This window comes from Bos javanicus, chromosome 4 (genome assembly GCF_032452875.1).
Source record: "Bos javanicus breed banteng chromosome 4, ARS-OSU_banteng_1.0, whole genome shotgun sequence".
NCBI classification, from domain to species: Eukaryota; Metazoa; Chordata; class Mammalia; order Artiodactyla; family Bovidae; genus Bos; species Bos javanicus.
In genome coordinates this window covers 108,680,964-108,706,791 of record NC_083871.1, presented here as the reverse complement: position 1 = coordinate 108,706,791, position 25,828 = coordinate 108,680,964, and the positions used below count along the sequence as shown (strand labels likewise).

The window sequence follows — 25,828 nt, the reverse complement described above, 5'->3', positions numbered from 1 at the left end:
CCAGCTTCCCCCAGTCTGGCACATCTGTATTCTTCTGGAGTATTCTGTGCTTGACTTGTAATGCCAGTGATTGTCTTCTGTAGTATCCAGATTTAGACTTTAGGCTGTTTGGATCTGTGTTAACTTTGGTATCTGCAGCATGGCACACATTGTAGATACTGAATGAATCTTTGACAAGTTGAATTAAGTACTTCATGTATGGAAGACTCACAAGTGTATAATTTTACCTCTCACCTCTCCTCCGCACTCTCTCTGCATTTACAACTTAGAGCTGAACTTGGGCACTGAAGTATTCTATAATCTCAAACTCCACCCGTCTAAATATCTGGTTCTTATTATTTTGTCTCCATGGAGGGTATTAAGAATGAATCAGGAAGTTGTGGTACATATACACAATGGAATATTACTCAGCTATAAAAAGGAATGCATTTAAATCAGTTCTAATTAACTGATGAACCTAGAGCCTATTATACACAGTGGATGAACCTAGAGCCTGTTATACAGAGTGAAGTAAGTCAGAAAGAGAAAGACAGATATCATATATTAATTCATATATATATGAAATCTAGAAAGATGGTAAAAATGAGCCTATGTGCAGGGCCTCAAAGGAGACACAGACATAAAGAACAGACTTGTGGACTCAGTGGGAGAAGGAGAGGGTGGGACGATTTGAGAGAATAATGTTGAAACATATAAGTTAACAAGTGTAAAATAGATAGCCAGTGGGAATTTGACGTATGATGCGGGGAACCCAAAGCTGGTGCTCTCTGACAACCTGGAAGGAAGGGGTAGGAAGGGAGGGGGGAGGGGGGTTCAGGAGGGAGGGGACACAGGTATGCCTGTGGCCATTTCATGTTGGTGTATGGAAAAACCACCCCAATGTTGTAAAGTAGTTGTCCTCCAGTTAGAAAAAAGGTGAAACCAAATTTCTGAGGCTTGAATCTTGCGTTTAGTCTTTGAAAATTAAAATGGTTTTCTGTTTTTGGAGAATGTTGAGAGAAGTGTTTCAAAGATGGACTGAACCATTTTTACAGATGTCTTAATAGCTAGTCAGTCAAATGAAGTGCCTTGTTAGAGAGTTCCGCACTGAATCACTGTTCTTGCCATTTGTATAGTTGAGCAGCAATTAGCCCTGCCTAAACGGTGACCCCAGAGAAGGCAATGGCACCCCACTCCAGTACTGTTGCCTGGAAAATCCCATGGACAGAGGAGCCTGGTAGGCTGCAGTCCATGAGGTCGCTAAGAGTCAGACAAGACTGAGCAACTTCACTTTCACTTTTCACTTTCATGCATTGGAGAAGGAAATGGCAACCCACTCCAGTGTTCTTGCCTGGAGAATCCCAGGACAGAGGAGCCTGGTGGGAGGCCGTCTATGGAGTCACACAGAGTCGGACACCACTGAAGCGACCTAGCAGCAGCAGCAGCAGCAGCAGCAGCAGCAAATGGTGACCCAGTCTCCTTATCTCTTCTCCCCAAACCTCATTTCTATCCTGAATTTTGATAATGAGTCTTTTAAGAATAGCATCTTGCAAGAATGATGAAAGTGAATTAAATGACAAGAGGCTGTGTGCTTAAGTGTAGTTTATATTATAAATTTTGTTTTCTGGAAACTCACTGTATAAATATGATGTAGTAGAATAAACCATCTTTTCACAAAAACTCTTATTTAGGTCTTGACACATTATTCATCTTAGAGAAAACTTGCCACATTATATGTACTATATAAAACTTTATTTTAATGACTTGTTTATTATCTTTGATGATGTATTTTATGTGATTCAGTGTGTGCATACTCTTTGGTTCTCATGTTTTTAGTGTAAATATTGTGTAAATTTTACTTCTGTGATCCTCATTTCTTAGCGTTTTCATCTTTCGTCAACTCTTTCTATAGCAAAGGAAGCAATACATTTTGGGCATAGAGTTGGTATTAAATTTTAAAACTACTTCCCTTCTAAAATCTTTTTACCTTAGATTTTGCTGTTGAATTTATTTATTTTTTTATGTCTCATCCTCTATGGGGTCGCACAGAGTCGGACACGACTGAAGCGACTTAGCAGCAGCAGCAGACAGGTCATTAATTAAACATGTAAACTGGTTCTTTGGAATGGAAATAATCTCATTCCTGAAACTACTGATAGGTTATGTAGTTTTCTGAGCTTTGAAAATCCTGCAGAGCCACAGAGGCAGACCCAATTCATCCTTTGTGTGGAGGAAATGTATTCCCACGTGTCATGAAAGCCTCTGACATCACATTTTCAGCACCTGCATGCATATACAACATGAAACTGCCAGCTGGGGAGGCAGTGAAATGATTTCTGAAGTGACCTTCTAATATATGCTTGGTATAATTGTAGTAGTGTCTTATTACCAAATGTTACACTAAATATTATGCTTTTTTATTAAATATGTGATTTATAAAGTTGCTGTTAAATGTTAATGTAAAGAATAATATCTGTAACATTTTGCATCCTGATTCACACTTGAAATTATACATTTGTCAATGAGAAAATTAATTTCTAAAATATATATGTTTCAGTATTTGAGGTGTGCCTGAACTATAAAATATTATAAAATTGAATTGATTATATTTGCATTATGTGTATATAAATAAATGTTAAATATAATTTCAAACTTATGTAATTTAGTGGGGCAGTTTGTTAGTGTGAATAGTAAGTAGGATAAAATATATCTAGAAAAATTGAAATCCATAGCCTACTTTAATGGCATATGATTGAATTTATTTAATAGAGTTTTATTGTGTATATATAAATGGAGGTTTTAGAGCCTCAAATAGTTTATTCTCTTTGTGGTCATACTTCATTCCAGGTAGTACTGATTTATAATTGATGACTTTGAGCAAGTGAGAAAAGAGAATATTATGTGTCATGGAATACACTTTGTATGATTTCAGTCCTGTTAAATCTGTTGAGTCTTACTTTCGGCCCAGAGCGGGAGTTGGCAGACTGCAGGCTGCAGGCCCGCCGCCTGTAAGTGACACTTACTGGAACGTAGCAGTGCCATACTACTGCTTCCCTATTTTCTGCAGCCACTTTCTTGTATCATGACAGAGTTAAATAGTTGCAACACAGACATTAGAGCCCACAGAAGCTAAAATGGTGACTGGGTCCTTAAGGGAAAAAAAAAATGATGGACCGTGGCCTAGAATATGGTCCATTGTGAAGAATATTCCATGTGCAGTTGAGAAAGACTGTACATACCTACTATAAACACAGGCATACCTCAGAGGTACATAATTTAGGTTCCAGACCATTACAATAGAGCAAATATTATAATAAAGCAAGTTGCGTGGATTTCTGATTTCCCAGTGCGTATGAAAGTTATGTGTGTAGTCTGTATGCAGTTACTGTATATAGTCTGTTAAGTGTGCAATAGCATTATGTCTTAAAATACAATGTGTGTGTGTTGGTCGCTCAGTCATGTCTGGCTCTTTGCGACCCCATGGACTGTAGCCCACCAGACTCCTCTGTCCATGGAGTTTTCCAGGCAGGAATACTGGAGTGGGTAGTCATTCCCTACTCCAGGGGATTTTCCCAATCCATGGATTGAACTTGGATCTCCTGCATTGTAGGCAGATTCGTTACCACTGAGCCACCACTGAAGCTCCTAAAATACAATATATATACCTTAAATAATTTTTTTATTTTTTGCTGAGAATTGCTGGCCATCATCTAAGCCATCAGTGACTCAGTCTTTTTGCTTGTGGAGGGGTCTTGCCTCGTGACGACGACTGCTGATTGATGAGCATGGTGGTTGCTGCAGACTGGCGTGGCTGTGGCCATTTCCTAAAATGAGATGACCATGAAGTTGGACACATCAGTGCACTCTTCCTTTCTTGAACAATTTCTTCGTAGCATACAGTGCTGTTTGACAGAGTCTTACCCACAGTAGAGCATCTTGCTTATGGATGCTCTTAAATAGATGGGGTAACAATGGAAACAGCGAGGGACTATTTTCTGGGGCTCCAGATCACTGCACATGGTGACTGCAGCCATGAAATTAAAAGACGTGTGCCCCTTGGAAGAAAAGCTATGACCAAACTAGACAGCATATTAAAAAGCAGTGACATTACTTTGCCAACAAAAGTCCATCTAGGCAAAGCTGTGGTTTTTCTAGTAGTCATGTATGGATGTGAGAGTTGGACTATAAAGAAAGCTGAGCACTGAAGAATTGATGCTTTTGAACTGTGGTGTTGGGAGAAGACTCTCAAGAGTCCCTTGGACTGCAAGGAGATCCAACCAGTCCATCCTAAAGGAAATCAGTCCTGAATATTCATTGAAAGGACTGATGGTGAAGCTGAAACTCCAATACTTTGGCTACCTGATGCTAAGAATTGACTCAGAAAAGACCCTGATGCTGGGAACGATTGAGGGCAGGAGAAGGGGTTGACAGAGGATGAGATGGTTGGATGGCATCACTGACGCGATGGACATGAGTTTGAGCAAGCTCCGGGAGTTGGTGATGGACAGGGAAGCCTAGCATGCTGTGGTCCATGCAGTCGCAAAGAGTCGGACACAACTAAGCAACTGAACTGACTGAGAGCATCTTGCAAAATTGGAGGCAGTCCTCTCAAACCCTTCTACTACTTTATCAACAATAAATGATTTTATCAACTAAGTTATGTTGATAAACTTAGTTGATAAAATCATTTATTGTCATTTCAAGAGTCTTCATAGCATTTTCACCAGGAATGAAGGTTTCTGGAGCTATCTTTCCCCTATGGTTCCATTTTCTACCTTTTCTAGCTCTTCAGCTTTCCTTAAAATTAATCTTGGTCTCCTCTCGTTAGGCTGCGGGTCTCTGAGTTTTCCCTCATTGTGGTCTAAGCTAGAAACTGTCTCCAGGAAGAAGGCTGAGGAATAAGAGGGCTCATCTTATTTGTTTCCCATTTTTCAGCAGTCACTGGGCTGAGCTGCCTGCTTTCCACTGTCTGAATACCATTGTTTCTCATATTTTTTCTGATTCTCCAAGTGGTTACAGTGAGAGGTTAATTCCCCTGTCATGGGCTGATCCATCAAATTTACATTGTGTATTTTGGGTTAGAGTGCTCAGTTACAGAGTTGAATATTCATTTGTTTGTGTGTTTACTGCCTAGAATGAAATGTACTTTCAAGCAGTCTCATATGATTTCGGAATTGTGCCTCTCTTTACCGCTTCTCTATTCATTAAAATAAATCACAAACCTAGAAGCATAAGTAGAGCATTCCTAGGGATTGGTAGCTTATGGTATGGAATAACTGGGCACTCACCCTGCTACTTCATTACCATGCAGCTCCGGTTGGATGTACAAGTAGGACAGATTTCAAATAAGGGCCAGGATTTTGGGAGAAGTAAAATTGCATGTTCTAATGGAAGTGTAGTAAGGAAGTTTTTCCTTTGCCAGGCAAGGTAATCCTTCAGAAAGGAGGAGAACGCTTATATTAACCTAGAGTTGGGCAAAATCATCTAATACAACGTCTATTTTATTATAAAGTGTTGAGTGCCTCTCATAATTTATTGAGTCCTGTACTGAAAGTGAAAAACAGGATGGATTTGCTTGTGTCGGTCGCTCACGCCTGTGATCTTGTGGCTGCCTGGCTCCGCCCAGCTTCTTTGAGAGAGTATGTATTGTACCTCATATCACTAGCTAGGGAGGAGATTAAAATTCAAAACTTGAAGTCTCATTTCTACTGTGTGCTTGTTGCTGTCACACCACTGTAAAGTCAAAAAGTCTTAAGTTGAACCATTGTAAGTCAGGGACCATCCATATTTAAATATCTTTCATACTATTAGAGACTTAATAAAACATGGCATCTATAAACACAGTCAAAACGCAGTACCATTTTACTTACTGTTTTTTAGATCACCCTTGGGTTTTTTTCTTTGCTATTAAGTTAGGCAGTTTTGCAGAGAATATTAGCTCAGATCTTTGAATGATCAATTCCTGTGTCTTTAGACGGGGTACCATTTTTTTTTTTCTTGTATCTGGAGCCCTCTTCTTTTTCAACACTATTTTCAAAATTTCTCCTCCTAATGTATTTATTTAATCAAGATCCTATCCTTTCTATAGCAAGGAGCACAAATCCTTCTTTTCTTCTGTCTCAGTGCTACTTCTATCATATATACACGTTGCCCAAATTAACACTGATTAATAAAATCAGCAGGAGGATAATGCAGTTATGTAAAGAACTTTCTCCATAAGAAACGTTTATTCCATTTCGTAAATGCATGTGTCTGGAAGGCTGTAGACATGGCTGTTAGAGAATAAAGATGGTGCCGCCTGGGTGTGAAATTTGGTTCTAGCTCTTATTAGCCTTCTAACCTCGAGCAAGTGAGTTAGCTTCTCTGGTAATAAATTTTATTTTAACTGAATGGCTTAAGTTCTGCTTACTGAGTGCCAGGCATTTTCTAAGTGCTTTACATATATTAACTCTTAATCCTCACAAGCACTCCGAATTAGCCTCATTTTACATAAGGTGAAATGAAGCTCAGAAAAGTTAAATATTGTGGACAAGCTGAGAATTCGGGAGCGGACATCCTAGTAACTTTATGTTAAAAGTCTTCCCTGGTGCTTTTCCACTCTTCTCCTTCCCTTTTGTTCCTCTTCTGGCCTTTCTCTTCCCTTTTTACCATTTTCTCCCCACCTCTCCTTCTCCACTTCTTCCCTCCTTTCCCCTAATTCTTTGCATTCCTCTTTTTGCCCCTGCCATCTTTCCCCTGGCCCTCCTCCTTTTTCTGCGTTTCCCTCCTCCTTCCTCTTTTCATACCCCACCCCCCTGCTTCTCCTCCTTTGCCTTCTCACATTATGATGTTATTATCAGCGTCTGTGTACTTGGTGCTTTGAGCAATACCAAGGTCAATCAGAGAGCTCCTGCCCCAGGAGCTTAGTCTAGTAGAAGCTAAAAGACATTTACAGAAATGGCTTGTAATGAAATGGAAAGTAAGAGATTCATTGCTATGGAAAGGGAGTGGTTGTATGTTCCTTGGGAGCAGAGAAGCCTCTGTGGAGGGATAGCCTTCTTTACTGGTATCAGAAAAAGTTTTCTGAAAGACAGTTGTATTCTAACACACCATGACTAGGTATGTTTTCGTCATGTAGCAGCCTCCTCCCAATTATTACATGGGATGGATCTTAATACTGTGAGTCAGTGCTGGTAGATTTGAGGATACCAAGGAGAGGTCTGCTTGAATGCTGTATGTAGCAAGACAAACCCATTTGCCATTCATCACTTACTTGCTCTCTGAAGTCAGTCCCCAAATAGTTCTGAAAATTATCTTTTGTGTACACTGTCTTTTATATCACAGTGTAGTTCCTTTACATCTGTGAAGTGTCATCCGCAATAAGTACCTCTTCAGAGTACTCAGGTGCTTGGCCACAGATGCCTCAGACAGTGTTACATGGGCTTTTAATTGCAATGTATGAAGGCACATTTCAGGAAGTTGCAAAAACTAGTATATTATATCAGAATAAGTTATAATTATTTTAGCCATATCAGCATGTAAACCAGGTGTACTTTTGCCATGAGTCATCTTAGAAGTATGCACCCTCATGCATTTTTTAAAGCATCTATGTTACATTGGAGAAGATTATATTAAATGTTTACTGAACTTATTTTTTATCTATATAATTTTGCTTTCCTGTTAATATTTTGCAAGATTATAAAAGTGAATTTGCATGATTGCTTTCCTTCATTAATCATAGAGTAAGAAAAAGATCTAATACTCTTTAAGATGATGTATCCTAAGGGGATAGGTGTTCAGTTGACTACATTTATTAGTCTTTATTTTTCATTTTTATTTACTGTCAAAAAATATAGTATTTGGAAATTGCCAAATTGATTCTAGATATCCGAGGGGCTAAACTTTGTAGAGGAAGGTAGAGTCAGCCTTATTAGAAAGTTACATGATTTGGACTGCACAGAACCAGAGTCCTAAGTTTAAATGGCTTCTCTACATGGTGAAGTATTGGCCAAATTCACTTGACTTCTTAGATTTCAGTTCTTTAAGAGGACAGTGGTGGTATTGGAGGGCTGATTCCTTTTATCCTTTCCAGCAATATCTCAATACTTTTAAGTTGCTCTAACAGAATACCATAGACTGGATGGCTTATAAATAACAAACACTTCTCCCAGTTCTGGAGGGTGGGAAGTTCAAGTTCAGAGTGCCAGCAGAGGCACTGCATGGGGAGGTCTGCTCCCTGTTTTATAGAGGGCTGTCTTCTTACTGTGTCCTCAAATGATGGGAAGGGCAAGAGAGCTTTCTGGGGTTTCTCTTCTGTGGGCACTCATATATGCATGAAAGCACCACCATTTTAAATTAATAACCTCCTAAGAACATCATTTAGGTATTAGGGTTTCAACATATTAATTGGAGGGGGACATACACATTCAGGCCATAGGAAGTATGAATAGTCTGTGGTCCATATGTGTTTTAATTTGTGTATGGTTGAATGGGGGCTTCCTTGGTGGCTCAAATGGTAAAGAATCCACCTGCAATGCAGGAGATGCGGGTTTGATTCCTGGGTTGGCAAGATCCCCTGAAGAAGGGAATGGCTACCCACTCCAGTATTGTTTGGAGAATTCCATGGACAAAGGAGCCAGGTGGTCTTTGGTCCATTGGGTTGCAAAGAGTTGTACGTGACTGAGCGACTAACGCTGTTATAGTTAAATGGTGGTAGGTGGAGGCATTTGGAAGAAGCTTTGAAAATGAATGAAATTTTGCAACAGGAAAAAGAAGTGATACAAACTAATGGTCTCTTTTTTTAGTCCTAAGTAAGTTATCAGGAAGGGAGTTATCTAAACGTGTATAAAATGAAATTGAAAATCATAGATAACTATGGTAGGGACATCTTGAGAAGAAGAGTTTGTAGGAAAATGTTCAAACCAGGCAAGGTAATTTAAAAACCTAGGTGTTTTACTTCCCAGTTTTACCTTATTCTGAGTGAACTATTGCTTCTGCACATGGTTTGATGTTCAGTGAACAGTTCTGAAATCAATTGATTGAAAATTTTAATACGTAAGTGTTAATGTTTAATGAAAAGACAAAACTCTGCAGTGTTGTGGTACAGAACTCTATGGAAGGACTTCCTCTTAACCATTTAGCCCTAAGAAGATGAATAGCTCAAAGAAGAGTTGGTCCAACATGGACAGAGTTGGCCTAAGAATTAACAGTTCCAGTTCGGTGGTGGTTGTTCAGTCACTAAGTCATTGGTAACTCTTTGTGACCCCATGGACTGCAGCACATCAATTGGGTTAAGAACTTAAAATCATCTTACAAAAGAACAAGGTCAGTGATGGGTTTTTAAATACTCCTCTTTATGAATATTATCCTGAATGTGTACACGAGGTGTTCTGAGTCAGAGTTCTGTTCTCTAGTTTTTATAAACCCTTGACTCATGCAGCTACAGATCAGTGGTCCTGTGAGAATAGCCCATATTCATATCTGAAAGACGAGAAAATGAGATTTTCTCTCAACTGTTAAGTGGGGTGGTGGCAGCGGTGCTTCTCCCTTCTTGAAAGGCTCTCTGGGGACATTTTATGGGCCTGAATCTTAACCCCAGCCCATTTTTGTATCAGTGAAATCTCTCCAACAGAAAGATGTCTTTCTCCCTGTGTCTTGTCTTTTGTGACCCAGGGATATCTCTAGGTTCTGGGCTTTACCTCTTTTTGACTTATAACAGCCGGCAGTAATATTCAGTCTCTAGAGACTTATTTCTTTCTGTAATAATTTGGCCATCTTGAGAAGACATAACAGAAGTTAGATTAGGATTTTGAATCAAAGCAATTAATGGGGTAAAAAGCTGGATCTAGTTTTTATGGTTGGTTTGTGAAGAGCAGAATATTTCTGCAAGACATGAAAGCAAGCATTCTCTTCTTTATCTCATATATACTTTGGAAGCTCAGAAGCTAGGGCGTTTGGCAGGAGTACTGAGAAGTCCAGGGATGTTTTTATTTCTCCACAGTTAGGTATTTTTAGTGGGAAGAAATTCTTCCAGGTCATACAGATGTCTTATAATAGAAAAGGATGGCTTATGTAGATACCGTAAGGGAGGTTTTCCTAAAAGAGTTCTGAAAATGGTAGGGAAGAGAAAAGTAATTGTGATAGAATTAGAAACATCCGTTTGGAGAATCCTCTCCTTCTATTTAGTAACTGTGATCTTTGTGGTATTGCAGACAAAACTAGAAGACTCCTATTTCTAGAAATACGTCAGCAGGCTATTTGGAAAATGTTTTTGAACTGATTTATGTGCTACAAAAATGCCTCATCCTCATTATCATTTGTTCTGTTAGAATCTGTTGAAAGTTTTGAACTGATGTGAAGGTAAAATGTCAAAGTTTTGTCTATTTGTAGAAAGTACTATGCAGAGAATACGAGTCCTTGTTGCTAGGGTTTTGAACTGGGAGCTTTTGTTAAAGCAGTAATCTTCTTTAATCTTAATCTGTTTTTTTAAGCAAGATAAATATTGACTGATAGTGAGACTAAATTGACACATTATTTGAGTACCTGGAATTCCCCTCAGTCTTTCTAAGTGAAAATTAAGTGCATAAGATATAACATCCCATTCACTCTGAAAATAGACTGTTTCTTTTTCCTTTTGAGTACCTTAGCTCTCTCTCTGGTTCTTATAATCATAATTTTAAAGGTTAGCTACTAAATAGTCTTAAATAATTGACTTACTTGAAACTCTTTCTTTCAGCTTTCTGCCTGAATTCATCAGTGGAGACTTTGATTCTATTAGGCCTGAAGTTAGAGAATACTACGCTATTAAGGTAAACCATTAATACTTTTATATTTAAGGTCTTTTCTTATGTGATTGCTTTTCCTTTTTTTTTTTTTTTTATCAGTTTTCCTTGGTGTATGTGTAGGGATTGGGAAACTCATTTTTTTTAGTTACTTTGTTACTTACGTATTCTTTCTAGCAGTTATCCTATAGGTTCAAATGGAAATTTAGAAAGTGACAAGTAGAAACACAATCTTAGAGTCTGTGGCCATCAGATAAGCATTAATGCTTAGTCTTCTAAGCATGTATATATTAAATGAATTTACAGCTTTTGATTCATTAAAAGTATACTGTGTTGTCTACATCTTCATTAGTTATGTATTTTTCACACATCATTTTAAATTTCACTTAATGAGTGGTACTGTATTTTACTTAAACAGTTTCCAACTGATGTACATTTAAATTTTGTCCATTTGTATTGTTAGTGAAAAAAAAAATCTTTGTAAATGAATTTTTGTAAAAATGCCTTATGGTGCATTCCTAGAATTTTAGAGGACTTCCCTGGTGGCTCAGTGGTAAAGAATCCACATGCCAAAGCAGAAGATATAAGAGACTTGGGTTCCATCCCTGGGTTAGGAAGATCCCCTGGAGGAGGAAATGGCAACTTCTCCTGTATCCTTGGCTGGAAAATTCCATGGGGTTGCAAAAGAGTCAGGCACATCTTAGCAACTACACAGCAACAACCACAGAATTTTAGAACCAAAGGGTTGTTTTTTTTTTTTTAATATTTAGTTTTCTTAAAACTATTATTGCTCTTCTGAAGAACTCTTCATTAAAACTTGAAATTAGTAATAATGTAGAGCTTATTAAGGTGTTCATTTTGTCAGTATTGTGCAAATCTTGCAAAGCTCTTTGCCACTTAAGAACATACAAGTAAACTATTTGAGAATGATAGAAGACAGAGTAGTGTCTTATACTAATTAATAATTCAAGCTTTCACTGGCTTTAGAGGACAATGCAAGGTTTTTAAAATGAAAATTATAGCATCAGCAATTCTTCTAGCCACAACACCATCATCTGTGTTATTCTGAACTGGCATTAGTAAATTATGCATATTTTAAAGAAAAAGCAATTATTGAGAGAAGCTTTAAATTCTTTGTGAGGCTTGAGGATAGAGGAGACAAATTCATAAACAAGAAAGAAGAAAGCATTTGTAGGATGGAAGTAAAGGAGGAGCAAGAGAGTGAGGCAGGGGAGGGAAAAAGAACAAAAGAACGAGAAGAAAAGGGAAATAGGAATCTAGGTGAGGAAACAAGGTACCAGGGTTATAAAGTGTAGGCTGTTGTGATGGAAATTCTGAGGCCAGCAATGAATGCAGATCTGTGTACCCACGCCATCCACCCGGCAGCTGATCAGACTTCCCGTCAGCAAATGAAGACTGTTCCCAAGTCAGTGTTTGATATTCATGCTCAATTACTTTAACATTGGCATGTTTCTGTTCATTCCCCACAGTCTCACTTCTCATTAACTCCATACCTCAACCTTGTTGGGACAGAAAGCCCTCAGCCTTGCTTACAAACCAGAGTTTTGCCAATTCATAGACATTAATCATATCTGCAGGAACAGAAGAAACAGCAGGAGAGGCAGGGACAGGCAGACTCAGAAACCAGTTGAAGATCTGGCCAGATGTGTCTGTTCTTTCTCTCTCTCTCTCTCTCTCTCTGTCTCTCCTTCCATTTCTCCCCTCCCCTCCGCTCCCCCCCAACCCCCCGCCCACCACCCACTCTTATGCTTCAGGTTTGCCAGAACTGCAAGTGTCAGTCTGATAGTTCTTGCAGAGGATAAGGACATAGCTGGAAAGACTGGGAAGCCAGGGTTTTTTGTTTTTGAATGGCTCAGGGGTAAAGGAAGATTTTGAGTTAATACCTTCAGATGAATTTCTCTTGCATTTCCTGCATCACTTTTGATTTTAAACACCAAAAGTCATTTATGTTTGTTAAGGTTTAGTTTGAAAAGGAAGATTAACTGAACCTTCTAATTCCTACATTGCATACATGTAAGTTGATGGAGTACAATCAAGTTTTTTTTTTCCCCCCTTCATGTATAGATGAGAATCCATTGCTTTTGAATTCCTTGGGTGTGTTCCTACAGGGTGCCCGTGACGTCTTGTAGAAGCTCATGTGCCCTGTGGAGCACATTGTGAATGCTTGGCTGTGTTTAATAATGATGGTAATGACAACAAGTTAATGCAGTGTTACACACAATTCATGTAAGCCATTATCTCCAACTGAAACACTTGCTCTTTTATAAGTGAATGGAGGTTATTTCCACTTTCATACACTTTTTTTTTTGGTACCTTGTCTGGATCTTCAATGAAGGTAACACTGAGGCTCTATTGTGGAAAGTAAAATAAAGAAGAAATTTAAAATGCTAAATTTTTGTTTAAAGCATGAAGCAGATTTGTAGCCAGCATTGATTCATTTGACTTTAAAATTGGTTTGCATGATAAACTTCTGAAAACACTAAAATATCAAGTGGTTGGTTTGTCAGCTTCTAAAGAGTATGTCCCAGTTCTTGCCATTTGTATTCACTAGTTATTACTACGTAATAAATTGTCCTAAAATTTAACAGCTTAAAATAGCAAATAATTAGCCATAAAAAGGAACGCATTTGAGTCAGTTCTAGTGAGGTGGATGAACCTAGAGCCTGTTACACAGAGTGAAGTGAGTCAAAAAGAGAAAAGCAAATATTGTATATTATTTATAACATATATATGGAATCTAGAAAAATGGTGCTGATGAACCTATTTGCAGGGCAGAAATAGAGATGCAGACATGGAGAACAGACTCTGGACATGGCGAGGGGAAGGAGAGGGCAGGACGAATTGAGAGAGTAGCATTGAAACGTATTTGTTACCATATGTAAAACAGGCAACTAATGGGCAACTGCTGTAGAGCACAGGGAGCTGGTGCCTTGTGCTCTGTGATGGCCTGGAGGGGTGGGATAGGGTCGGGGCAGCTAAAGAGGGAGGGGACATATGTATACTTACGGCTGACTCACATCAGTTGTATGGCAGAAGCCAACACAACATTGTTAAGCAATTATCTCCAATTTAAAAAAAAAAACACAGCAAACAGTGTTTCTCTCTCAGAGTCTCTTGGTAAGACATATGAGAGTCAAATATTTAATAACAGGGTGGTTCTGGTTCAAGGTTTCTCATGAAGTTATAACAACGCCTGGTTTTTCAGGCATCTCAAGGCTCCCTTGGGGCTACAGAAATTGTTTCCGCGATTATTGCTCTGGTTGTTGGTTTTACTGGCTGTTATTTCTCACTGGCTCTTGGTTGGAGGTGTCAGCTCCTTGCCAGTGGGCTGCTCACATCATGGCAGATGGCTTTCCAGGAAAAGAGGAGGGGCGGGGAAGAAAACATACATGCAAGAGAGCTTGCCAAAACAGAAATCATGGTCTTTTTTATAACTTGATTTCATTAGTGATATATCATCTTCCTGTCTCTTCTGCCAGATGTTGTTAGTCGTACAGATTAACCCTGGTAAGTATGTAAAAAGGCTGCACAAGGGCGTCAATATCAGTAGGCAAGGATCATCTGACTTAGTACTGATAAAGCTGGATTGTTAGGCAGTGAGAAAAATATTTTCATATCATCACAGTGCATTCTTAGTATTTAATTGGTAATATGTAACCTGATGCCTCAGATGGTAAAGAATCTGCCTGCAATGCAGGAGACCCTGGATGGATCTCACGGTCTAGAAGATCCCCTGGAGAAGGGCATGGCACCCCACTCCAGTATTCTTGCCTGGAGAATTCTAGGGAGAGAGGAGCCTGGTGGGCTACAGTCCATGGGGTCGCAAACTTTTCACTTTTATGTAAGAAGAAAGAGGAAAACATAACCAGTAGCAAATTTTCTTTGATTAGATCTTTATATGCATAACCTTCTTCGAGTTAGGTTACATCCCAACCACTTAATCATTAGTCTTTATGTATATAACTCTTAAAATATTTATTCCTTTGGGTTTTGGACAAGCAAGGGGGCAAGCTCTCATCCACCGCTTAATTCCATATGGTCCACGGGATAAGAACTAGGATGTACAATTATGCCTCTTGTTAACATGCAGCAGTTTGAAAACTGCATTTTAGTGAAGCCATGGTGTACCACTGGATCCATGCCAAAGCATAATCTGAAATTTCAAATAAGTAGCAGTGTGACTTGTCACTGTCCATGTGTTTTTCCATGCTGATAGTTTTAATATTAAGCATATAGATATGATTGCAGTTGACCAACTGATTGCTGTCCACTTCCCAAGGCATATGGTATGCCATTCTTAATTTATTCCATAAAGCCTCCTTTTCAGATAGCTGTGACATCTTTGTGTTTCCCCTTTTGCCCATTTGTCTTAGTTCTTCTCTGCCTGGTTCACTAATACGAACTCAGAATGAGGAATGTCTCTTACAGATTTTCCCCTTGATATTTTATTTTACTTTATATCTTTCACTTTCTGAGTCAGTCAGTGTTTCCTTGATTCAAGGCTAAAATCACCCACTTCAGTCTTTTTAATTATTCCATCAATCATGCCCTCATGTGTTTCAGTTTCCTGAGACCTTTTGAAGAAACTGTAATATCTCACGTAACTTCTGATATTCTTTCATTGTTGTATAGTCTTTGGGGTTTTTACTGGATATAGGAATGGGATTTTAAAGCATGCTTCCTTAAACTTAGAATGTTTAGGAACTAGTTGCAGTATTTAATGTCTTAAAGAGTCACAGAATAAATTGTTTTTCCATAAATGTAGATGTGTAGGATAGAAGATAATAATAGGTTATAAATATAATGATAAAAATGTAAAATAGTTTAAAATGTAATAGACATTGAACTGTGTTATTTAGCTAAATTTTATGATGTGGAAGTTCAGGCTGAAAAAACTTAAAAGACTTTAGGAAAATGATAGAATTAGAGACAGCTTTTGGATGAGTGTCCTTTTTTTTTTTTTTTTTTTTTTATGAAAAGAATTTTGTGAAAACTAGGATTCAGTGCCTACCACTACTTTTCAACAGCTTACATATTTGGTCTGTTGGACAGGATTGTTGTTTCTTGCACAAGGTAATTAACATCCCCAGGAAAGAATGCCAGCAAAGCAATGATAGTCAGTGTGAGAATCGGATGCTTTCTCTTCACATTTCCGTCATGGCAGTGTCTTTCACCCCCAATTTTGGGGTGGCAAGAGTAGAACTGCAATAGTTGGGCTACACAAAGAGTGACCAAACAAACCAATAGGTTATTAAATTATGTTGGTTTTGTCCTTTAGTCGCTGAGTCACATCAGACTCTTTGCAGGCCCATGAACTTCAGCACACCAGGCTTCCCTGTCCTTCACAGCCTCCTAGAGTTTGTTCACACTCATATTCATTGAGTCGGTGATGCCATCCAACCATGTTATCCTTGCCGTCCCCTTATCCTGCTCTCAGTCTTTCCCGGCATCAGGGTCTTTTCCAGTGAGCTGGCTCTTTGTATCAAGTGGCCAAAGTATTGGAGCTTTGGCTTTAGCATCAGTCCTTCTGATGAATATTTTGGACTGGTTTAGTCTCCTTGCTGCCCAAGGGAGTCTCAAGAGTCTTATCCAGCATCACAATTCAAAAGTATCAATTCTTTGCTGCTCAGACTTCTTTTGATCCAACTCTCATGTCTGTACATGACTTATGGAAAAACTGTAGCTTTGACTATATGGACCTTTCTCAGCAAAGTGCTGTCTCTACTTTTCAGTATGCTGTCTAGGTTTGTCATAACTTTTCTTCCAAGCAGCAAGTGTCTTTTATTTGATGGCCGCGGTCACCATCCACAGTGATTTTGGAGCCCAAGAAAATAAAATCTGTCACTGTTTCTACTTTTTCCCCATCTATTTGTCATGAAGTGATGGGACCATATGCCATGGTTTTCATTTTTTTAATTTTAAATTTTGAATTTGAGTTTTAAGCCAGTTTTTTCAGTCTCCTCTTTCATCCTCATCAAGAGGCTCTTTAGTTCCTCTTCACTTTCAGCCATTAAAGTGGTATCATCTGCATATCTCTTGTTCAGTTGCTCAGTCATGTCCAACTCTTTGCAACCCCCTGGACTGCAGCATGCCAGGCTTCCCTGTCCTGTACCATTTCCTGGAGCTTGCTCAAACTCATGTCCATTGAGTCGGTGATGACATCTGACCATCTCATCCTCTGTTGTCCCCTTCTCCTCCTTCCTTCAATTTTTCTCAGCATCAGGGTCTTTTCCGATGAGTTGGCTCTTTGCATCAGGTAGCCAAAATATTGAAGGTTCAGCTTCAACATCAGTCCTTCCAATGAATATTCAAGGTTGATTTCCTTTAGGATTGACTGGTTTGTTCTCTTTGCTGTCCACGGGACTGCTGGGAGATATTTGTTTTGCATATCTGAGGTTGTTGGTATTTCTCCCAACAATCTTGATTCCAACTTATAATTCATACAGCCTGGCATTTTTCATGATGTACTCCTTATATGCTAAATAAGCAAGTGACAGTGCACAGCCTTCCTCAGTGATCAGTGCAGAGATATAAGTGCAAGAGATAAGAAAGCCTTCCTCAGTGATCAGTGCAAAGAAATAGAGGAAAATAATAGAATGTGAAAGACTAGAGATCTCTTCAAAAATTAGAGACACCAAGGGAACATTTCATGCAAAGATGGGCTCAATAAAGGACAGAAATGGTAGGGACCTAACAGAAGCAGAAGATATTAAGAAGAGGTGGCAAGAATACACAGAAGAACTGTATAAAAAAGATCTTCATGACCCAGATAATCACAATGGTGTGATCACTCACCTAGAGCCAGGCATCCTGGAATGTGAAGTCAAGTGGACCTTAGGAAGCATCACTACGAACAAAGCTAGTGGAGGTGATGGAGTTCCAAATGAGCTATTTCAAATCCTAAAAGATTTGTGCACTCAATATGCCAGCAAATTTGGAAAACTCAGCAGTGACCACAGGACTGGAAAAGGTCAGTTTTCATTCCAATCTCAAAGGCAATGCCAAAGAATGCTCACACTACTGCACAATTGCACTCATCTCACACACTAGCAAGGTAATGCTCAAAATTCTCTAAGCCAGGCTTCAACAGTACATGAACCGTGAACTCCCAGATATTCAAGCTGGATTGAGAAAAGGCAGAGGAACCGGAGATCAAATTACCAACATCCGTTGGATCATCGAAAAAGCAAAAGAGTTCCAGAACAACATGTACTTCTGCTTTCTTGACTACGCCAAAGCCTTTGACTGTGTGGCTCACAAAAAACTGTTGGAAATTCTGAAAGAGATGGGCATACCAGACCACCTGACCTGCCTCTTGAGAAATCTGTATGCAGGTCAGGAAGCAACAGTTAGAACTGGACATGGAACAACAGACTGGTTCCAAATAGGAAAAGGAGTACATCAAGGCTGTATATTGTCACCCTGCTTATTTAACTTATATGCAGAGTACATCATGAGAAATTCTGGGCTAGATGAAGCACAAGCTGGAATCAAGATTGCTGGGAGAAATATCAATAACCTCAAGTATGCAGATGACACACCCTTATGGCAGAAAGCGAAGAAGAACTAAAGAGCCTTTTGATGAAAGTGAAAGAGGAGAGTGAAAAAGTTGGCTTAAAACTCAACATTCAGAAAACTAAGATCATGGCAACTGGTCCAATTTCTTCACCACAAATGGTTGGGGAAACAGTGTGAGACTTTATTTTTTGGGACCGCAAAATCACTGCAGATGGTGACTGCAGCCATGAAATTAAAAGACGCTTGCTCCTTGGAAGAAAAGCTATGACCAACCTAGATAGCATTTTAAAAAGCAGAGACATTACTTTGCCAGCAAAGGTCCGTCTAGTCAAAGCTATGGTTCTTCCAGTAGTCATATATGGATGTGAGAGTTGAACTATAAAGAAAGCTGAGCGCCAAGTAATTAATGCTTTTGAACTGTGGTGTTGGAGAAGACTCTTGAGAGAGTCCCTTGGACTGCAGGCAGTTCCAACCAGTCCATCCTAAAGGAAATCAGTCATGAATATTCATTGGAAGGACTGATGCTGAAGCACCAATACTTTGGCCACCTGATGTGAAGAATTGACTTACTGGAAAAGACCCTGATGCTGGGAAAGATTGAAGGGGCGACAGAGGATGAGATTGTTGAATGACATCACCAACTCGATCAACATGAGTTTGAGTAAGCTCCATGAGTTGGTGATGGACAGGGAGGCCCTGCGTGCTACAGTCCATGGGGTTGCAAAGAGTCTGACGCGACTGAGCAGCTGAACTGATGAACTGAATGTTACACATGTGGAGGAGCTCTCGAAGTGCTTAAAGAATATGTTAATGTAAAGTGGTAGTATTTTGTTTTACTTTGCAAAATTGTTTACTTACGAGCTTTTGAATAACTATCCTTAGTAACATTGGTTTTAAAGGGATTTCTAATCATTTCTTTTCCATAAGTATATAATTTATGAACATTAATTTGCTTCATAATCAAAATCAATGATAACATTCTTTTGAGTTTGACAATGCCTTGGATTCAATTCTGTTTAAATTTAACAGAATCTGGACAGATGCTTTTAATCTTCAGTGAAAAACATCTGCATTGCTCTGCCTAATCCCACGTATCTTATTATTTTCGCCTTTAGCTATGTCTCTCACCCACTTCTGCCCAGCCAGATGTCAGCATATTTTAGACATGGTAATATTGGTGATCTTTCTGGCCCAGGGATCGAACCTTCTCTTGCATTGCAGGCAGATTCTTTATCATCTGAGCCACCAGGGCAGTCCAAAATTAATTAATTTAGAGAAACGGCAAGCTGGACTAGGAGAAATTTAAAACATTAGCAAGTTTGACTCTTACGCCAGATGGAGAAAATTGTGTAAATATATAAAGCTCAATTCCATTTATTGATATACTTTTTTAAGTGGATAACTCACACACACACACACACATATATATATCCCCTGAGTACAGTAGTTTCTTAGGCTTAAGCTTTAAAACTAATTAACATATGCTGAGCTATAAAGGCTTTGTTAAGGGAATTATAGACAGGCAGTTTCCACTGACAATTGAGTGACAGGTTCTTCACTTTATATTCTTAAAACTGGCTGGCTTCTGCTTATTAGCATCTCAGGAAGGAAACGATGAGACAGGCAGGGGACTTTATGTTGAGTCTGTCTCAGGAATACACCTTCCTTCTTGTGCTTGCCTCAGTTGTAGTCCTTTCAAATTGTCTTTATTTTTCAAAGCCTGTTTTGTTTTAATTTAACATGCTTAAGGCATTAAAAAGGGGGAGCCTATGCCCTTTAAATTTCTCTTTGTGATCCCCTGGACTGTGGCCCACCAGGCTCTTCTGTCCCTGGAATTCTCCAGGCCAGCATACTGCAGTGGGTTTTCACGCCCTCCTCCAAGGATCTTCCCGACCCAGCGATTGAACCCAGATCTCCTGCATTGCAGGCAGATTCTTTACTGTCTGAGCCACCAGGGAAGCTCTTTAAATTTCTAAGCCCTCTCCAGTGCCTCAGCCACGACTCCAGGGCCAGGCCAGCCTGCTGCTTCTCCTCTAACTCTGGGGTCTCTGTTACCATTTCTCTCTCTTCATTCATTTGGCTCATGGAACCCCCTTCTCATCAATTCTCCCACAGGTTCCCCATCTGTAGCTGTTACGTATTCCTGCCTTTGTTTTTTCCTTGCAGAACCTGATTGAAATAATTGTTGTCATAATTTTAATTTTTAATTTGTACCATAATTCCTCCTTATCCTATTAATATGTGATCTCCTGCAACCTGAATTCTGTCATTCATTCTGGGATACCAGCAATTAGTAGATTCTCTTGAAAGCTTGTATGACTCAGGTGTCTAATGCTGCCTTTAGATACTTGGTATAAAAAAGATTCACATGAAGTGCCACACAATACTTAGTATAAAAAAAGACTTCTGTGATCACAAGCACTTGTGAAATTTGACATTCTGTAGGTCCCTCTTGAAAATTCACCACGCACAGTATCATTTTAAGTAAGTCTGCCAAAATTTTAATTTTGTTTACCTTAGTAGTATATTTCTCAAGTGAGTTTGACTGTTGAGAAACTACCCTTTATCCATTAACAGTTAGGGTAGTATATTGGTTTCTGAAAGGCTGAAATACAGTTGGTTACTTATAAGTTTGTTGTGTTTCAGGTTTTCTCTACCTTTAAAGATTGGTGTGAGAAAGTCTCAGCAGAGCCTTTTTTTAAATGTGTTTATTTTTTTATTGAAGGGTAATTGCTTTACAAAATTTTGTTGTTTTCTGTCAAACCTCAACATGAATGAGCCATATGTATACATGTACCCCCTCCCTTTTGAAACTCCCTCCCATCCCAACATAACCTTGAAAAGAGTACTAGGCAGTAATTACTTTGAAGTGTTTCCAGGATACCAGACACTTTTATATGTACTTACATTTATAAATTCATATAATCCTTTCTTACTTTCATTTATAAATTCATGTAATTCTTTACAGTCTGAGCCTTCCCTGATGGCTCAAATGGTAAAGAATCTGCCTGCCTGGAGAAGGGAATGGCTACCCCCTCCAGTATTCTTGCCTGGAGAATCCCAAGGACAGAGGAGCCTGGTGGGCTGCAGTCATGGGGTCGCAAAGAGTTGGACTGAGCAACTAACACTTTACTAATCCTTACGTCACATTCTATTAGGTTGGAACTGTCACCTACATTTTACAGTTGAATATGGAAGCACAGAGAGGTTGAGCGATTCACCCAAGTTTACCAGGTCAGAAACGGTTTAACTAGGATCTAAGCAGGCATTCTGACCTCAGAATGCATGTACTTTTCTGGCCATTACACCATAACTCTCTGGATGAAAAGGAGTTTTCTCCAAGTAAAGTGAAAATGAGTTTCACAGGTTGCAGCTTCCTTTTGTGAGTATTCAGTTTCCCTTTTCTGTGTCTGCTGAGGTCTGAGTAATTGAGCACCCCCCCACCCCGATTCCTTCAGTGCTCCCACACCCACATCCTTGCCTTTTTGGGGAGACTCGGAAGAGAGCCAGTGGAGACCAGTTCCATCCTTGGCATGTTTGTAGTGGGTGTGAAGGAACAGCACCCAGACAAGACCAGATCTCTGGGTCTGCATGCTTGTATGAACATTATAAAGAAGAAGCTTATTCAAGCCTCCTAAGGGAGGAAGGATCTGTAGCTCTTTGGCTTGAGGGTTCCCACGATGGGCTCCACAATCCATAATTGACTAGAGGACTCATGGGACTTGGTATATCGTTAGACTCACAGCTGTGATTTATTACAGAGAGAGGCTGGGAAGCAGAATCAGCTAAGGGGAAAGGCATTGGGGGAGAAATTCTGGAGAAAATGAGTCTCTAGTCAAAAGAGTCTTTTCCCAGTGGAGTCACAGAGGATGCACTTAATCAGATTGTAAGTGTGATGCGTTGCCACCAGGGAAGCTCACTGATGACTTAATGCCCAAAATTTTACTGGGGGCCAAACAAACAACAACCATAACAAAACAGGTTCTCGGTGTAAACCGTGTTGTTTGTACAAATGAGTCAGGCACAGTGAGCCACTGTTGGGGAAAGTTGTTTGTTTGTCAGTGTGGGGAACTGTTTGCCATTCAGGTCCTCCAGGACCAGTCCAAAGGGCAGCCTTGCAAACAGGCTATAAAAAAGCATTCTTTGAGCCTGATGTGTTAAATCTTTTAGGCACCCTCTTCCACTGGGAACTCTTGACTCTGCTTTTAGCCAAGAAGCCATCATTTGAGACCCTGTGCTGTGTTAAAATGACATTTGACTTCTGTTAATAGAAGTGGTGCTTTTCTTGTTTGAAATGTTTAAAGTTTTTGTTCAATGCCATGTTGAAAGGAAAGGTTATTTTACAACACCTAGGGCAGTGAAGATTATAGCAGATTAGAATGTCTCTCTGTGTTTGGGATTGAATGGAGAATTGTTGCAAGGTTAAATTACATTTATTCTTTTCTTTTGCATACCATGTAGAAAAACAGAAAGAGAACACTTGATTATTTTAGGCAATCTGTCACTTAAGAGTTTTTAAGAGTTTAATCATGTGACATTCTTGCTGAAGAAATTGTTTCTCATCAGTTGTCACTTGATAATTTCTACCTTGAAAAGTACAAATGTTTTTAGAAGTCTGGTAAATAAAACTGAAGTAGCAATCTACCATAGTATGCCTTATACAATAAAGAGGCAAGTGGGAAATAGTTACTTTTGTGATAACATCTCTACAGGGTAAAAAGCCAATTTTCATACCTGTATCAAGGAACATAGATCATTTAGATTCCAATTGGCTTTATGTAACTATTCCCCTTCTTAGCAAATTTGAGAACAAGTTTGGGCTAATTTTAGATCTCTATCTTTGATTATTCAGAGTATAAGTCATTTTGCATTATGCCTGCTGTTCTCTTAATCTGGCAGGCTATTTCTTATTACAGAGTTCTGGTCAATGCAGTTTAATAAAAGATTATGGAACCTCATTATTAAAAATGTAATATATTCAATTTTTTAAGACTCTTGAGTGTATCTCCCTAAATATTTTTGAATGTATCCTAACAAGATGGCATCACTGACTCAGTGGACATGAGTTTGAGAAAACTCGGGGAGATAGTGAAGGACAGGGAAGCCTGGCATGCTGCAGTTCATGGGGTCACAAAGAGTTGGACACGACTTAGGGACTGAAAAACGACATACAAAAAGAAAGGCTGCTTCAGTAGTGGAGAGGGGAAAATAGTGCGTGGGAGCTATAATTTTAAGATACCACAAAACTCATATTATATGATTGCTTTATTTTAAAAAAATTACCAATATTCTAATTTGATGGGATAGTAAATTTCATGTTTTCAGAGCCAACTTGAAAGGTGATCTTGACATCTTCTTGCCCCCTCCTCTTTACCCTTGGTTGACACCTATTTCCCATCCCAAAAGTGTCCTTTTCTGTCATATTGTCCTTTAGCACCTTAGTCCTCAGTTGGGCAAACCACTTCCAGTACCAGCCCTGCTTCACACTCCAGAATTATCTTTATTTTCCCTTCCACTCCAATGAAAGTCTTTTCCTTAATGATTTGTTCATAATTAAGAAGGAAGTATAGCAAGTAAATTAATTCACGGTAAGAAATTCATGATGAATTATCTTTGCTAGTATTACATTTTAAAAGAAGACACTTTTTTTATCCTCATACACCAGTAGGAATATTCGTATTTTCAGCTTTCCTAGAAAACACTCTGGCAATCTATCAAGGGGTTATAAAAAAGGTTCTTATAATTTTTTCCAGTAGTTTCATTTTTAGGATTCAAGTCTAAGAAAAATAATCAGAAATAAACACTTCTACACAGAGATATTGATCAGAAAGATGTTTAATAGCCAAAAAAGTGAATTATATCATAAATGATATAGTGACAATATAGTTATACATATAGTTGGAAATGCAGAAAAAAGGAAGGAAAAAGATAACCAAGCATTCATTGCCCATTTCAGATGTTTGTGGATACGCTGAGTCTTACTGGGCTACAATGGAAGCAGCGTGCAGTCAGGCAGGTTTCATGTCTGCCTGACAGTTAAAGACTTTTCAGGTAAAAACTGGAGAAAACCAATTAAATAAAGAGTCATGTAAATTGGGCTTCCCCAGTGGCTCAGACAGTAAAGAATCTGCCATGCAGGAGACCCAGGTTCAATCCTGGGGTAAGGAAGATCCCTTGGAGAAGGAAATGGCAACTCACTCCAGAATTCTTGCCTAGAGAGTCCCATGAACCGAGGAGGCTGGCGGGCTGGAGTCCATGGGGTTACAGAGAGTTGGGCACAACTGAGCGACTACACTTTTCACTTTTCATAAATTATAAAGGCATTTTTATGCTTAAAGCTTCCAAAATACCCAAAGTTTATTGTAAACAGGGTTGAGTACAAAGCATGGTAGGTGAAGAGTATGGGCTTCTTTGATCACATACTCTATCCTTATCAGCTGTGTGACCTTGGACAAGTTGTTTAAACTCTCTGTACTCCAGTATTCTTGCCTGGAGAGTCCCTGTGGACAGAGGAGTCTGGCAGGCTACAGTCCATGGGGTCGCAAAGCGTGGGACTTGACTGAGCAACTAAGCACATACTTCAGTTTACATATCTTAAAATGTGATAATTACATTTACCTTGTAAGGTTATCTTCGAGATTCAAGATCATAATTTATGTAAAGTGACTCATATCTCAAATAACAAGATGAGTAATCAAATGTTACATTTTATTATTGACTTCAATGAGAAAGATAATTATCAATAGATCACAATTTTAATATTCCTATTTTAAGATAACTTTTGAGGTTCTCTGATTTTTAAGAGAATTAAGTTTTATATTGTTAGGGCTAAAAACATCTCAGTTTATTGAAAAGCATTTTAGACTGGGCATTGTGGCTCTACATCTTCAAAAGATCCTTTTTAGGTTAGAACAAATTCAGAATAGCTCTGATTTTGACACACTGAAATTTGTAATGTCAATCCAAGTCTTTTTCTTTCCAATTCTACTATAAAACAGAATCAATAAAAAAAAGGAATCAATAAAATGTATTATAAAAAAATAATCCATTTTGAAAAAGTGGTGTATTCATAAAACAAACTATTTATTATAATTCTTACTTAAATTTCTATTTGTAGAGTGAGAAAAATTACCCAAGAAAAATGCATAATATGAGATTGGAGCTACTTGCTGGCTTATAAAATAATAATTTGTATCCTAAAAAATATATATCCTAAAACATATATATTATATATTTATATATGCTATGCTATGCTATGCTATGCTAAGTCACTTCAGTCGTGTCTGACTCTGCGCAACCCCATAGACGGCAGCCCACCAGGCTCCCCTGTCCCTGGGATTCTCCAGGCAAGAACACTGGAGTGGGTTGCCATTTCCTTCTCCAGTGCATGAAAGTGAAAAGTGAAAGTGAAGTCGTTCAGTCATGTCCGACTCCTAGTGACCCCATGGACTGCAGTCTACCAGGCTCCTCCGTCCATGGGATTTTTCAGGCAAGAGTACTAGAGTGGGGTGCCATTGCCTTCTCATATATATAAGGCAATAAGGCAACTG

The 25,828-nt window shown here is 38.9% G+C and overlaps 1 protein-coding gene across 3 annotated transcripts in view; it reads left to right on the top strand.

The window, feature by feature from the left end:
- The window catches only part of TPK1 (thiamin pyrophosphokinase 1), a 393,495-nt gene that overhangs the window by 165,038 nt on the left and 202,629 nt on the right, over positions 1 to 25,828 (top strand). For all 3 annotated transcript variants that reach the window (XM_061415011.1, XM_061415012.1, XM_061415013.1), the window contains exon 5: positions 10,694 to 10,766. In XM_061415011.1, the coding sequence (XP_061270995.1) occupies positions 10,694 to 10,766 (73 nt within the window). The remainder of the gene's footprint in view (positions 1 to 10,693; positions 10,767 to 25,828) is intronic.